Source organism: Patella vulgata, chromosome 3, assembly GCF_932274485.2.
Source record: "Patella vulgata chromosome 3, xgPatVulg1.2, whole genome shotgun sequence".
Classification (NCBI taxonomy): domain Eukaryota; kingdom Metazoa; phylum Mollusca; class Gastropoda; family Patellidae; genus Patella; species Patella vulgata.
Window position 1 is genome coordinate 758,879 of NC_065881.2, and position 16,422 is coordinate 775,300.

At 34.6% G+C, this 16,422-nt stretch overlaps 1 protein-coding gene across 1 annotated transcript; it reads left to right on the top strand.

Moving 5' to 3' along the window:
* Nucleotides 1-44: 44 nt before the first annotated feature.
* On the top strand, nt 45-5,919 carry LOC126816425 (post-GPI attachment to proteins factor 4-like). Its single transcript, XM_056099473.1, has one exon. The coding sequence runs from the start codon at nt 719-721 to the stop codon at nt 1,937-1,939; it is 1,221 nt and encodes a 406-aa protein (XP_055955448.1). The 5' UTR covers nt 45-718; the 3' UTR covers nt 1,940-5,919.
* Nucleotides 5,920-16,422: the final 10,503 nt, after the last annotated feature.

Sequence of the window (16,422 nt, forward strand, 5' to 3'; positions counted from 1 at the left end):
TCAGGGAATGATAACTCTCAGGTTTTCATTTCGGAAATCCTGGTTAAAGAATAAATTGTTTACTGACGAAAATCAAATTAAGGGCAAGGTTAAGTGACAAAATTGTCATAACACCTGAAATTACGCGGGGAGGGATCCTCAAAAATGCAGCCCAGGCCAAGACCTTCAAAACTCTGATTTGAGACATGCATTCTTTTTGATTTTCTTAGTGGTCTTAAGACGTCTATTTTATTATTAAAATGTTAATTGAAACAAAAAGAAAAATCTATGTATTGACTATTGTTGGAAAATTTTGGAAATTATTTTCAACATCCATTGTACACGTAAAGGGAGCAGAAGCCAGGGTACGATTTGTTGATTTTGGAATTTTGGCTCTTGCAAATTTCAAACTTTCGATTCAATTATTTTTATTTAACTTTTAGGTCTAGTTTTATTAACTTACAGAATCATGCATGAAAATAAGATTTACTTTTCATATAATTATTAATGATTTGAAAATAGATTGTTTAAATCTGGCAGCATGAATTGTAAATTGCATTTTGCACGAGCTTATCATCATGATTTATTTGTATATTTAGACCTGTAAGGCCTACATGGGCATATTATCATTTTCTGTAAAACTGGCTGCATGGCATTTAAACTGTATTTTTTTTAAGATACACAAATATGGAGAAACAGTCACAGTTTTCATAATTCTAGCAAACCATGCATAGTTATCATGGGTTTTTTAAGAGCCTGCTTGAAACTATGTAAGTTGGACGAGGGCTTGAAACATTTTCTTATCCTGTGTGTTATCACAACCGTTGTTCTTCCCATGATTTGCACTTCATTACGAGACTCGATTTTTTATATAAAACCAATTAACGTAGATAAAGAAAAAAAACTTTTGAAAATCATTGATTCTAAAAGATTAAATGAAAGTCTACGAATTCTAAATCTTTCTAATTCTAAAAATATTTATGATGGAAGGCCACGTCATTCTCTGTTTAAAAACCAAAACATTGACATAGGTGTCACGATCATTACAGTTTCCCGAAACAGACACCAATTTGATTTGTATGAACCAAAGTATTTAACGCAAGTAGCCGGGAAAATTGTATCCTTACTAAAAGATCCAGCATTAAATAAAACCTATGCTGTTTTTCTGTGCAATGTAGATCCTGATCCAAATTCATACACTGAAATATCCCCACTTTCAAGAATACTCCCAACATTTCAACGTTTCAATGCAAAAATACCCCAACATGTACATATTTTGGAGAAAGAAAAACAGGATTATTTATTTTGTTTGAACGAAACAATGAACAGGAAAGCGAATTATACATTTCTGATTGAGGATGATGCGTACCCAGATGATAGGTTATTTTCTGTCCTGGAACATGTCATAGATAATAGAATTGAGAATAAGTTCTCCGAATGTAAGTCAAAAGTTCGTGATGTAACTTATGTTAAATTTTACCACCCTACACGGTTACTGGGATATTACAGTTTGGAAGTGGAAAGGATTCTAGAGTTAATATCAATCAGTGTTTTATTTGGAACCATAATGTGTCAAAGTTACGCGTACCTTTATATCAAATCAAAATACAGCATGAACAAAATGTGGTTCCTGTTTACAGTTTATTCCTGCCTGGTTGCCATAGCAATCGGACGTCAGAACATCATGGAATTTCGACGCGTTTCTAGTAGTTTATTTCAAGTGACACCTGCACCCTCCTGTTGCACACCAGCCTTATTATTTACACAACATGGAGGTCAAAAGGTCATGGAATATATGCAGAATGTAAGATGTAGATATAATTATGCTAAAGATATGGTTTTAGAAGATGTTAAACGCAAACATGGACTGGTTGGTCTATTAGTTCAACCCAATTTATTTAAACATATAGGACTTTATTCATCTTTACGATCAAAGGTTTTAGATCCATTCATTGTCTAATCTATTTCATTTATTTCCTATAAAGTGGCTCAGTGAATAAGATGCTGGCTCACTTCCCAGTAGCTTGGTGATTCCATTCTGGTCTTGGTCGAGAAAGGTTCACTGGTTTTCCCATATCAATGGTGCAGGACCCAATCAGTTTAAAACACAGATCCTATTTCGTTTTGTTTTTATAGTTCAAAATTTCGTTTTACTTGTCTTTACTACACTTGGATCTGGAAGAGTTGTTATTTAACTTGTGTTCTGAATGGTGTCGGGGATAAGCCAATGAAACGGTCTGTTATGGCGAGCTTTAGGCGTGTTTTCACGGAACTGTGGGTAATCCACTCGTAACATCAATGCTGATTGGTTAATCAAATATCTGACGTCATAGGGTCATAAGTCGATCTTTTGACCCCTGACGTGACCTATCGCTATAACTTGTCAGATCTTCATGTAGTGTAGGCCATCGAAAGTATAAAAAAAACGTAATGAAATATAGATCTGTATTTTAATCAAATTGGCAGGACGGAGCGATGTCTCTTGTCAGTGGTGCAGGACGACTGGGCCTGGCAAATGGCAAGGAACAGCAATTAGTGAGCCTGGTCATTCAAATGAGACGAAAAAGCGGGCTACATTTCACGGGGGATTTACAAATTCAAATTATCTGTCCGTGATGATTTGATTGGCTATGTGGGTTTTTTCTACGAACCAATCAAAAACAGATTACACACGAGTCTTAACATCATTGTTTATCTTCACCACAATACAGCAGCTTGTACGTTCAGTTTTGAGAAACGTGACTTCCTGCTTAGTGAGCCAGCGCCTTACTCACTGAGGCACTACAGCCCCCGCCTCATTGAAAGTAAATAATAAATGATAAAATTGTTCTTCTCAAGAAAATACCAAATTAAACAGACTTTTTCTCTAGGTTGATGATGTAATATGTTAACCTCAGATATCCAGATAATTTAACAATTTACAACATTAACACAGTTTTTATAAGCCCACATTTCTTTGTGGGTGTGTATTACACTGTCACCCTGTCCGTCAGTCTTATTAACATGTTATTTCTGTATAGCTATATGTTTTAACCCTTTAAGTAAAAATGACAAAAAAAAAGTAATTATTTTATACAACTGAATAGAGGAATTCAAGATCTTTCCAAATATATACACATTTGTATGATCTATTCATAAATTTAAAGAGTTACAGGATATATTCTTAACTATATGCTTTTCCTAGTCGAAACCCAGAAACAATCCGATAGTTACAAGGTTAACATATTACACAGAAAGTTAACAGCATTTGCTGTGTTTTAAGCTTAAATTCTTTGAAATTTTAATTTTATAAGATGTAAATACACTGACAGTTCTGTTCCCAAGCCAGTAACTTTTTCGCTGCCAGCCAGTCAGGACAGGTTGACATGACTGAATCAAAAGCCCTGATAGACACTGCTTGGAATTATCAAATACAGTTTTGTCTTATGTTTCTGGCATGAACGGACAAATTTAGATGGCTGTAAGTTGAGCTTTGCATGGCGGGTTAGATGGCCGAATGGTTAGCATGTGCGTGCTGTATCATAAGGTCTGTTATTGAGTCAACCCGATTTCCCTCTTTCTCTGAGCTTTGCATGTTATTTGGTTTTCAATCAAGGGTTTAGAACAAGAATATTTTGTCCAGTAGCTTAAACATATTTTCCAATCAAGGGTTGTATGTGAAAGAAAGATTAGGTAACGTTTAGTGCAATTTGTTTTAATTAACAAAAGTATTAATTATAAGATTTTTCTGGTTCTGATTTTCAGTGCCGCTCGGAAATTTTAAAACCGGCAAAAACCTAAAAGGGTAAAAAAAAAAAAAATGTTGATCAACCTGTATTTTCTTAATCTGATTAAAACACAGATCCTATTTAGTTAAAAAAAATTTGTTATGGGATCTGGAAGAGTTGTTATATTACCGGTGTTTTGGTTGAAGTGAGGGATTAGTCAATAAACAGTCTTTTACGGGGGAGTTCTTTTAGTGTTTGATGTACGGAACTGAGGATAAACCACTAGAAACGTCAGCGCTGATTGATTAATCAATGTCTGACATCATAGGGTCAAAAGGTGCTCGTACACCCCCCGATACGACCTTCCAGTACAACCGGTGAGATCTTCATGTAGTGTAGGCCATCGAAAGATTAAAAAATCTCTATCTTAATCAGATTGGTATTGTATGTATGGATATGTTTTGAATTGTTTTTTAATTTGACTTTCTTTTTTTGTGTAATATATAAATATAAAATATTATCTAATTAGATTGTTATTCACCAGTTAATATGAAATCTAGAGATCTATATGTTATTATTGTTATTTACCAATATGTATCATATCTATATGTTATTATTGTTATTTACCAACAGGTGTTTTATGAAATACCATCTTATTGTGTTCTGTGTGCAGTATATGTTGTTATTGTTATTTACCAACAGGTGTTTTATGAAATACCATCTTATTGTGTTCTGTGTGCAGTATATGTTGTTATTGTTATTTACCAACAGGTGTTTTATGAAATGCCATCTTATTGTGTTCTTTGTGTAGTACTGTAATCGGTATAAATGTAAATATTATCTAATTATTACCTGTTATATTGGCCATTCAATATGTCATATTATCTAATTACCTCCTGATATTGACCAGTGAATATATCATATTATCTAATTACTACCTGTATATTAGTCAGTCAATATGTCATATTACCTATTTACTCCCAGTTATATTTGCTATTGACTGGTCAATGTTACTGTTTTAAAGCAGCTAAACCTTTATTCAGATAACTTGAATGCAAATTGATTTGTATTAAATTTCTTAAACTGTTATTCTAATTTTTTTATCAGTAATGTGTACTTAATATTGGATATCAGAAGCCCACATTATTGAATTCATGTCAGAATATTATGGATAATATTGGGTTATTATAAATATTTAAGTGAGGGTGGGGGGGATATTTGTTGGTTTTTGTCTTGTTTATTTTGATTTTAAAAACTGGGTGTTTGTGGTACTTAATAGAAATTGACACAAATGGGTCGCAACGCATATAATATGTAATATGAATGTATATAAACTGATTTACATTCAATCATTTCTGTTTTTACTGTAATTTCAAATTAGTTATGTTCAGCGAAATATGCCAGAAGTCTCAATCGAATGGCAATCTCAAGCGTCTGGTTATTCCAATCTACAACGATAGTATTTATTGCGCAACGTCTCCAGGTAAGAATATGAGGTCACCGTTTTACATGACTTGTGGAATATGTCTAGCCTTGTTTCTTTGAGTCGCTTGTTACAAATGGTGTTGAAACGCATCATAGTACACGATTCGTGTACCAATGGTAAAATGTTTATTTTGTTTTAAATATTGCTGTCAGAATCCCATCGTTTCCCGGTAAGATCACAAAATCAATGTTGATTTAAATTGACAAATAATTTGTGTTTTCAATGTCAAAGACTTTGGATGATATTGAGTTAGAGACTTAGCTACTTTAAAATTGGTATCTATATATATATATGTATATATATTTATATATATATATATATTTTTATTATTTTAAGTAAATGAATAACTTCTATTAAAATGTGTCCATCTCTCACTGGTGTATAAATCTCTATTTTCTGAATAATGTTGTTAAATCTACAGGAAAATATGGCTGTGTATTGACTGGGGGATAAAAGTTGATTTTTTGATTATTTTTTTTAAGAACTCAGTTCTGTGACTAAATTCCTTTTCTATTAAATATGAAGGACAGTAATTATCTTTAATGCAATTTTACCTAATTAATGGCACAAAATCAAAATCAACCCTTTTATATTTTTTGAAATATCTTTTTATATACATGTATATTTGTTATTCACACCAATATATTTAGTATTTGTACTTTAACCATAATATATATCCTTCGTGTATATTACTAATTGATTCTAACCATAATATATATCGTTTATGTATATTACTATTTGATTTTAACCATAATGTATATCATTATGTATATTACTATTTTATTATAACCATAATGTATGTCATTTATGTATATTACTATTTGTATATTGATTATATATAATATTATTACATTGTATCTAATAAAATTTTATTATACAATTTCCATGTTATTTTGTGACAAAACTATAGGTGGCTAAGTGAGTAAGACGCTGGTTTCGCTAGCCCGGAGGACTCCCGTTGGCCCGGATGACTCCCATTGTTGGTCGTTAAAGTTCCTCAGGATTTCCCGACGTCGGTTCCTCTTGTCAGTGATGCAGGACAGGGGATCAGGCAAGGACAGCTGTCTAGTCGTTTGGATGGGACAAAAACAAGAGGTCAAGTGTAGTCATTAGTTTGCACGTAATAGCTTCATTCTGCGCGAAGTTATCAAAGAATGGTGTAGTCTCAATTGCCATTTCTACTGTTGTTATGTTAATAAACAAAGTCTTGATTATCCATTTTTAAATTAAATCATTAACTGCCAATTATATTTAAATCGGTTGAAAATCAAAACAATCTGGATGAAGTTCTAGAGAGTTGATTATGGGTCTGGCACGTATATAAATGTCTAAATAATATGTTATATAACATTTGAGGCCAAACAAAAGATCTGCATTAGGAAGATTTAGCACTTACATCATGCATCTTTAAGTAATTTTGCTCCCCCTTGTCAGTGATGCAGGCCTGAGGGCCTGACAAGGACAGCTGTCTAGTCCTTCGGATGAAACGGAAAACCGATGTCCCGTGTATATATTAGAATGCACGTAAAAGATCCCTTGGCAGTTGGAATTCGATAAAGGAGTAGGCGACAGTACTGCTGCCCGGGCAAAATTTCCCTCATAGCACACTGTATGGTGTATGCCCGTCTTCATTAGCCCAGCATAGGAGCAGAACAGTAGGACGTTCAACCCCATTTCATTTTATTTCATTTAAGTAATTTTGCCATTGGTCATGGATATTGCATGAGGACTGATTGTACAAGTGTTTCTAGTCATTCGGATAGGACAAAAAAAGCGTGTACACCAGTGGCTAAGTGAGAGGGACCCAATGACAAGCTTTTTGTCATGGTTTAGAGTTTTTGTGCCCACTTGAGTTTTTGCGCCCCCCCCCTCCTCCTCTAGCAAATGGCAAAAATGACACGTTTTCAATGCGGGTGTTCAGCATTATAATGCCCAATCAGTGTCAACATAAACTGTGGGTCGGATATTATTTGTGGCACTAGGAGCACCCCTACCCCCCTCCCACACAAACACATATCAATGTTGTTTTTTGGAGGCCCGTACATGATCTTATTCCTCATGCAAAATCATGGGTCACCACGCCCCTAGTGTACAAGCTGGAATTGTTAGAAAGAGAAGCTTCACATCCCAGATATATCCCATTTTATCTAATTAGCTGATCAGGTTTATTTTATTCAATTTCACTTTACGCAAACACACTACAAAAAGGCCAATCCCTAAAAAAATTGCGAGGACAGGATTTTTTATGGTTTTTTGTAGTGTTGGATGTACTTAATGACATCCTAAAAGTTTACCAAAATACTAGTACCGAAAAGTCCCAAATGTTTAGGGTAGATGCTAAGTTTTATAAGCCCATATCCTTGTTACATAATCACAGATTATCTGACCACAACGACGATTTACGGAAGAAGAAAATGGATATAATTTCTACATTGCGCGTGTAACCATTACAATAATTTATATTATATATTCGCGTGTGTTACCATGAGAATAATTTATATAGATGTGATTTTAGTGATTCGCGTGTGTGCAAATTAGAATAGTTTGCGCTATATATTATATATGCGATTCCAAGAACTCGTGTGTGTAAACAGTAAAATTATCTACAACATAATTATGTGATTTCAATGTCTCGCGTGTATGAACGCTTCATATATGCATGAACGTTTCAACCAGTGTTTTATTCTCTTGCCATTTACATTTTTTTTTGTTTATATAACTTTTAATCAGTGTATTGTTATTTTTCGTATTTTTGTTTATATATTAATTAGGGTAGTTACCATCGACTCCATTTATATTTAATTTTGTAATGGTCTTAAAAAGTTTTTTCATATAATTCATAACTTTATTCAAAAAAAGGGAAGGTATGTTACATAATCACAGATTATCTGATGTTATAGACGCTTCCTGCCAACTTGACACCTGTTCGCTATCGACATCCCTGGAGTTCTTGGTCTATGTGATTATGTAACGATTAGTTAACCTTACCTTGTTGGCATGTCTTATTTAAACTTTCTTTGATGATAAGCAAATGTTAAACCTGATATGATACATGATACATCAGCCAGATGTCTAATAAGATTTTTAACAGAAACAAATGAAAGTTACAGCTTTCCTTGGGTTGTATATGTCAACCTTCAATAAGAAATGGTTTTCATAGACGTCCTATGCACCTTTGTACTCTTACCCTAAAAACCCATTGCCGAGTTGCACTGTTTCGTTAAAAATAGCCTACATTTGACCAGTTATTAAAAGCACTCTGTCACAAGTGTCCAAAACCGTGCTATTACCGATATTCCCGACAAAGATACAAGAAAAGAAGGTACTCCTTGCATTCCCATCTCTATGAAGCTTGATATATACAAATAATATACTTTTTACGTTTAAATGTTGATTGCTCCTTTACAAATTTTATATAATTTTATATTATACAATGACCAATCAGCAGTAAGTTAATTGATTTTTCAGAGACGAAAACCATGGCAAAGTGGACATATATAATTTTGACATTTTTATTTCTGTTTGATATGTTCACACGATATTGTCCGTGACCCAGTTTTGATTTTTTACCGATATGTGGTAACACCTATCATTTTTGGCAAAGATATAACCTCGAACAAACCCTGCAAAATATCTTTTTATTACTACTTCTCAGTCTGGTTAAAATAGATCTATATTTCGTTTCGTTTTTTACCACTTCGATGGTCTCCACTACATGAATATCTGACCGGTTGTAGTGGGGGTCGCGTCAGGGGTCATAAGAGCGGTTTTTGACGCTATGGCGCCAGATATTTGATTAACCAATCAGCGTTGATGTTTCGACGGGATACCCACAGTTCCGTACTTAGCACACAAAAAACTCATCATTGGCTAATCCCTCATATCAACCAGAACGCCTGTTATATAACAACTCTTCCAGATTCCAGTGTAGTAAAGACAAGAAAAACTATAATATTTTGAACTATAAAAAACGAAACGAAATAGGATCTGCGTTTTAATCATATTGTCTACCTCTGTGAATCTGGATAAATTCAAATATACTTCTACGTTTTTATACAGTAAAGGACATGTTGTTTGTACCTTTTGAGATGTTATAAAATTTTATTATAAACTAATACCTTGACAAATTCGTCACACCATCCCCGCCACCCAGATCGACCTGCGCCCGCCCCGGGAGAAAGACATATCCGTTCAAATTCTTCAAGTGATTATTTAATCGTGTGAATAGTATTTGAGATGTATGCACGCATTCTTTATGACACAGTTGTAATCTGAATCTGAATTGATATCGGATATTTTATTTTGCCACTCCACATTATAAGTTTGTAGATGGGTCAACATCACAGATTGAATGTGTTGTAATTACAGGTTAGTGGATGATTTATATTATAAATAATTTAGATGAGATCAGGACAGAATAAGTTTTATAATTTTTGAATATTCTCATTTTAACTTATATTCTGTCATTTTACTCTGGTAGCAAGTCACGTACAGGTACACATGCTTGTAGGGTCGACATAAGTTTACTTTAAAAATGAGCATACAGTAAACAATTTTGACCGTCTTTAAGTTAGATATTGGACCAATTACAAAATTAAATATTCTCTGATTTTTATTAAATCAAAATGAGAAGAGAAACATTCTGCGGTTATCACCAGAAATATTTATACCTGGGGAATAACATTCCTGTTCAATGTTACGGATGCCAAATAAAATTACGGAAGCTAAATATGACCATAATTATTATTTTTCATAATGCTCTATTCATCTGAAAGTAAGTTAGACAAACGAGAATTCTGATTGTATTTTTATTACGATATATTCTATCATCAACCCCTGTAATTAAAGCACTGGCTTGATTACTACCCAGGCGATCCGGCTTTCGAAGGGTTGTTCTCACTTTCCCAGCAAATTAACCCTACTAATTAAGCGGATTAGGGATTAGTTATAGATTAGTGAGTTATACTCTGTTTTAATTATTGCATGAACAGTTCAATTTAACCTATGACATGTATGAACTATAAATCACTGTCTGATTTTTCGTTCATATGTCAGTAGGTCGAAGGTGTAGATATAAGTTTATGGAACCATTTCTACACTGAAGGTGCAAGAACAACCAAAAATATGTTGAAGGTTGGCATTCAAAGTTAAAGAAAGTATCGTCAAACCACCCGAATATTTTTAGATTCATAGAACTACGCCAGAACAGGGTTACGCAGAGATACAAATTTTACAATATGGAAATGGAGGCGATTCACGTCCAAAGAAAAGAAAATACATAGAATTAAACAGAATACATGATGAAAACAAAGATTACGGAAATTCGATATCACATTTAATCGGATTATAAAAATACATGTACAATACTAAATTTATTAATAAAATAACTTGTCTGTAAAGTACTTAATATTGAGATGAAAAATATATATGTACATGCTAAATTTATTAATAAAATAACCTTTATGTAAAGTGGTTAATATTGATATGAAAAAGACTATAGTTTTAACACCATTGTTACCCTAATTAGTACTGGTCCAATAATTAGTACTGGTCCAATAATGATTCTACCTGGAAAACAATAGCTGCTGGGAAAGTGAGAACACCCCTACATCCCCTTTCGAACCCGGTATTGCGTGAAATATTTGATTACGGGCCAAGGTCTGCATTAAGTGAAGCATCGTATTTGACAGCTAACGCATCCTGAGCGTGTCGTGTCTGTTATTGTTTTATTGTCCGTTCTACATCATATCCGCTTTAGCTTTAATTAATAAAAATTAATTTTTGTCGAAAATAATTAAGGAACTCGTAAAAACATAAACATGTATTGTTTTTTAAATATATTATAACTTCCTTGAATACGGTTTATTTATTACCGGTACTCTGTATCCATACTGACAATAAATCACTCATAAATATGATTTTGTATTGTGTTTAGGTCATGGGTAATATCATAGATGTTTGCATTCGCATCCCAACAAAGGATACTCTATTTAGGATGGAAGGTATTTCAGCATATCTTTTGGTGTCAGCACTTAAAGACAAGATACAATGGCATACATGTATACCAAGCGATCAACAGAAATTATATTACATTGATGATGATGGTAATGAACATGAAATGAAGAATTCTTGTAAATTATCCGACTATGGTATTCGTGGTGGGTCTACTATATATGTAGCGTGTCTGCCACTAGAATATGTTATGTCTCCCATTTTGAAAGCCATTGGTGGTGCTACGTCTATTACGGATCGTTAATGTTGCCATTTTGGACGGCCATGTTATTCTGTGTTTTTGTTCAATAATCATGTAACATAATAAAGGTAAAAACTGAAATTCACATCTCTCAAAGTTATTTATTTTGTGTTAAACGTTAGAAAATAAATATAGTTTTCTGCAAAAACGGGGATAATAAAGATAATACACCATGTAGTGTGCTATGAGCAAGACGGCAGCATATGAAGTACGATAGCCAAGCCCACACAACAGCTATTGTGTCTCGCAAACACGATAGCCATAGATGATTGCAGCTTATCTGAAAGGAAGACCAAATGAGAATCACGCAGCCTTCAAGAAATCGGATTTCTATCGATTTAACAAGATTTTCGGGAGATAGGAGGTATGTGGACGTATACAAATCCGTGGTCGCATGTCCACAGTGCGACGCCAAATTTGAACGAAACTCGTTACAAGCTGCGTAGATTCTATCACGTTAACAAGTTTTTCCAGTAAAGGGATTGAACTCCGGAACCAACGGTTGCGGGGGGTGCCGCATGACCACAATTTTTCACACCAAATGTGAAGAAAATCCGTAAGAATCCGCAAGGTGTTGACGGATGACGGGCCGACGAACATTTAGTGTGGGCGTTTAATAATACAAACGTCACGGGTCACCGCAGAGGTACGGTTTGTTTTGCCAGCGGTGAAGTACGAAACAGTTCAAACCACCGAGAGCTTCGGGTTGTTTTCGTAAAACCACTGGGAGCGTGGAAGAAAAAATGAGTCAAGAAATATCTACAGAGACAGTGTGATAAATACAAACAATCACCCCCCCCCCCCCCCTTCTAGTTGTCATACATTAGTTAACTTTTAATCTGCAATTTAAATTATACCCAAAATCGTTATCTAAAACCAATGATCTGAAACATAAAAGGCGGTAAATAGCGCGTGGTGTAACTATGAACCTAATTGTTGAAATAAAACAAATCACATTTGAACTCTGTCTATAATAAGTTGATTATATGCTTTTCCAAACATGTCTGCGAGATCACCCTAGATGGAAGCGGACGTTAAACCTTAAGAACGAAAGAACGAATACGAATATATTCATTTGTAATAACATTTCGGGCCGTGGAATTAATTTTGATCTATTTAGAACCGGGACAACTGTATAATGGATCACATATTTTGACATTTTTGAACATTTGTTAAATTGAAAATTAAATTAAATGAGGGACTTGATTTATTTAAACTGAAGAAGAAAAGAGATCTTTACGTCTTATATTAGCCTTTATGCTGACCTATTAAATTATTTGTCTATTCAAGTTGGTCCGTAATCACGCTATAAGTTTTCCTGTGTTGACCCTTTTATTGCCACGGAACAATAGTTATGAAACTAAAGTGGGGAAGGATTGTTTCCTGTATAATTTTCATATTTTATAAATAACATGTTGAACTTCATTACGACGGGTTTATCTTACAGATGTCATCTAGATAAAAATCTTGTCGTTCTTGATGATGTAGCTGGTTTTTCGAGATTCGCTAATATCAAAAAACAAGGAGAAAGAGCAGTTTTTATGTGAATACACTGCTCAGGCATCCTCTATTACGATATATTTAGTTCGTTTTACAAGACTGATTTAATCAAATTTGTTTTGGAGACATTCTATCGATGTACATCCATTAAATCTACTTTTTTGAGATTCAAGTTTGAATATCGAAAAACAAGTGGATCTTTTTTCGACATTCGCCAATATCGAAAAACGAGCTAGTTGTTTTTCGTTATTCACCAATATCGAAAAACGAAAATCGAGCTAACTTCACACTGTCGATATGACCACAGTGTTCCCGAGTTAATTCATGATTGAAGTTTTATACGCTACGGGTAAGTCCTACCGAGACGAAGGATAGTGTCACTGTGGGGACCGCGGATAGGATAGTTTCACAGTACCGCTTTTCGGTGCCATGACGAAGGATAGCCACACTTGTCCCCATAGTGTCACTGCTTGAATCCTGTGTCTAGACTTTACAAGACAAGAAACAATGTCGCCTCGTAATTTTCTCACTCGTAGTGGATAATGCCTGTAGACTGACAGTGAACGTTTTGCTTAGTCATTCGGATCGGACAAAAAAGTGAGGCCCACCTGTGTACAGACTGGGTGCACGTTAAAGAATCCTTGAAGTAAGAGTAGGCTAGCTGTCCAGGCAAAATTGCTCTCTTTGCACGTATGTCCGTCTTCAACTCCCCCCACCCTCAACCTCCCTGACTTTCGGACAATCTGACTTTTCGTGCAGACGGGTAAAGTGAAAACAAAATTATTATTTCATCTTTATTAATTGAATACAACGAATTTGTAGTGTACTGACCAGGGATTAAAATATTTTGTCTGGAGCCATATTTGTGTGACATTTTTCGGACATCGATATCGATTAATGTTTGTGAATGCAGCTGCAAAAATTCGATTGGATGGATGTAATTCGGTCGCCATAAAGTGGGATTTCGGTTGCAAACCGATTGGAAACTTTGAAGTTGCTTAATTCAAGGGTTAGAATAACAGAAAATTTTGGGGGGAGAGCGAAGCCCCCCCCCCCCCGCCCCGCCCCCACAACAATTGATTGGTTGTTTTAGATTTGGGGATTCAGGTAGGCTAAGGACCACATTGAACTTGCTGTATTCACGGGCTGGAAGAGCAGGAAAAAGCGTTTGCGTCAGTTAAATTTTCCAAATTTACTCCCAACGGTCCCATCTCCGTGGAGTGTAAACGATTGATTGGTTAATTGGATCTCGATTGAGCGTCCTAAATTAGGCTATATTAGATCATCTTGAAGTTGCTGCATTCACGGTCTGGAATAGCAGGAAAACGCTTATGCACCACGGGGTCAATTTTATGAATAAATTTATCTGATATTTCTAGATTTATCCTGGTAAGAAGACACCGGTGAAACATCCTTCATAAAAGGCTTCTGGTTATTAAAAAGTTTTCTTTGTATTATATATTATTATTTTTGCATACTTATTCAACAAGGCAGTTACTCAAATTACTCAAATATCTATTTTATTTTTACACATGTGACGGCAGTGAGGTGTTACGATAGAAACAGAAAATGTTAATACAACCGTCTTAAAGATACATTATGTAAAATCTAAATAAAGAGGTAGCCATTTTTGCTAGGTAATGAAAAATGAACAATTGCTCTATTGCGAGCAAAGATATTAGCCTTTGAAGGTTTGACAAAATGTGTGCATTAATTACAACCACCGTACTGTTTGTTCGAAGCTAAACCTCGCTTCTCCATTTTGAAATTAAATCAAAACATGGCTGAACCGTTCTAATCAACTTAATATCGGAGATATCCGATGGCATCGAGAGTTGATGTTAAAGGGACTATCCCGATTTTAACAGAGTCTCAAAAATAAAAGTCCGAGTTCGTATGAAATTTAAACGCCAAAATATAGAAACATGGTGTATTTACCCCGTCTCAAAATTTTAGCTCAAAATATTGAGTCATTTGGACGTGAACATCAAAACTGCTTATCCGGGCACGTAACCCTTTTAAGATTTCGGGTCAATTTTTTCGATGGGTGACCTGATAATCGATTCCCGTTCCTTTTGAGGTTTATACAGTGAATGACCCATGTGCTATACTAGATAACGAAAGGTAAATTTCACCTACACATTATTCTTATAAAATAAAAGTCTGGTTTTATCCAGACACTGCATAATACAGCTTGGGACACCGGTCTCCATTTCCAGATGAAGACTGACGGGTTTAAGTTGTTTGAAAACGTATCACTAATATTATGTTAGTTGCTCAGCCCTAATGTAGAGGATTTTAAGGGATTTTAATACAAAAATAAGCAGTTTTATTCTCGATAATATTATCGGGATTTGCCCTTTAATAGACAGATTTAGCTGTTGCATAATGTAAGTTAAATGCTAGCTGTGCCCACTATCACCGCTTCGTCATATTTGGTACATGAACTAATGTTGTGAGGATATTTCAGTGGAACATGTAAACATGTCTCAATGTTTTAATCATATTTCTATAGTTGTTGTTGTTTTTTCAAACGTTTTAAATATCATATAACACAGCAGAATATACCCACTTCTCCCGGATTAAGTGAAACTGAAAGATACATTATGGGAGATATTTATAGAGAGTTTGCCATTCTTGCTATAACAGTTCAAAAGTAGATGATGAAAGAAGAATATATTGAAAAATTCAGTCAAATTACTTTATTCTGAACATAGTTATCATCGTTGTAATATTTGCCTAGAAATGGTAGCGAAATGTGTCTTCACCTTCGCCGAACGTTTGATTGACAGGCGTTAACTCCACCTACATATCTCGATTATCAAGTAAAGTTTTCAATGGCATACGGAAACGCTTTACAGTGGCCTCGCTAAGTACACTCTATCATTTAGCCTCGATCTAACTGACGTATTTTCATCAGGTTACCCCTCATCTGATTTAATCAATAAGTGAAATCCTATTTAAATCCGAGCTGTAGCCGAGCCATCCGCGGGTCTACAGAGTTGATTTTGGTCTTGTTGTTTAAATAAAGATCTAATTTATAATTTCTATAACATCTGAAGCCTAAATTAAGACTTGCAATAATCAGATTTAGCTCTTGCATAATGCATGTTTAATAGTCTATTGTGCTTGTCATGTCAGCGTGACACAGCACCTTTGTATTCTGTCGTAAACAAGTGTGAATGTTCGGTGAGAAAATTAATAAACGATGTAGGATATATTGTCAACGATTAAACCCCATCAACATAACTTACGACAGTTATATGTATACCTATATTATTCATCAGGGGCGGATATAGAAATTTGGTATGGGAAGTGGGTGCAAATGAGTTTGTGGGCAAGTGAAGCGAAGCAAAAACAATTTGGACCATTTTCTTACCACTCTGCATAGAATAAACCCACGACAAGTGAACTAAACCATGCTGTTTGGTACATATTAACACTTTGTGATAATATTATTTACGTTTCATATGTTCGTACAATATTGTCAATACGCA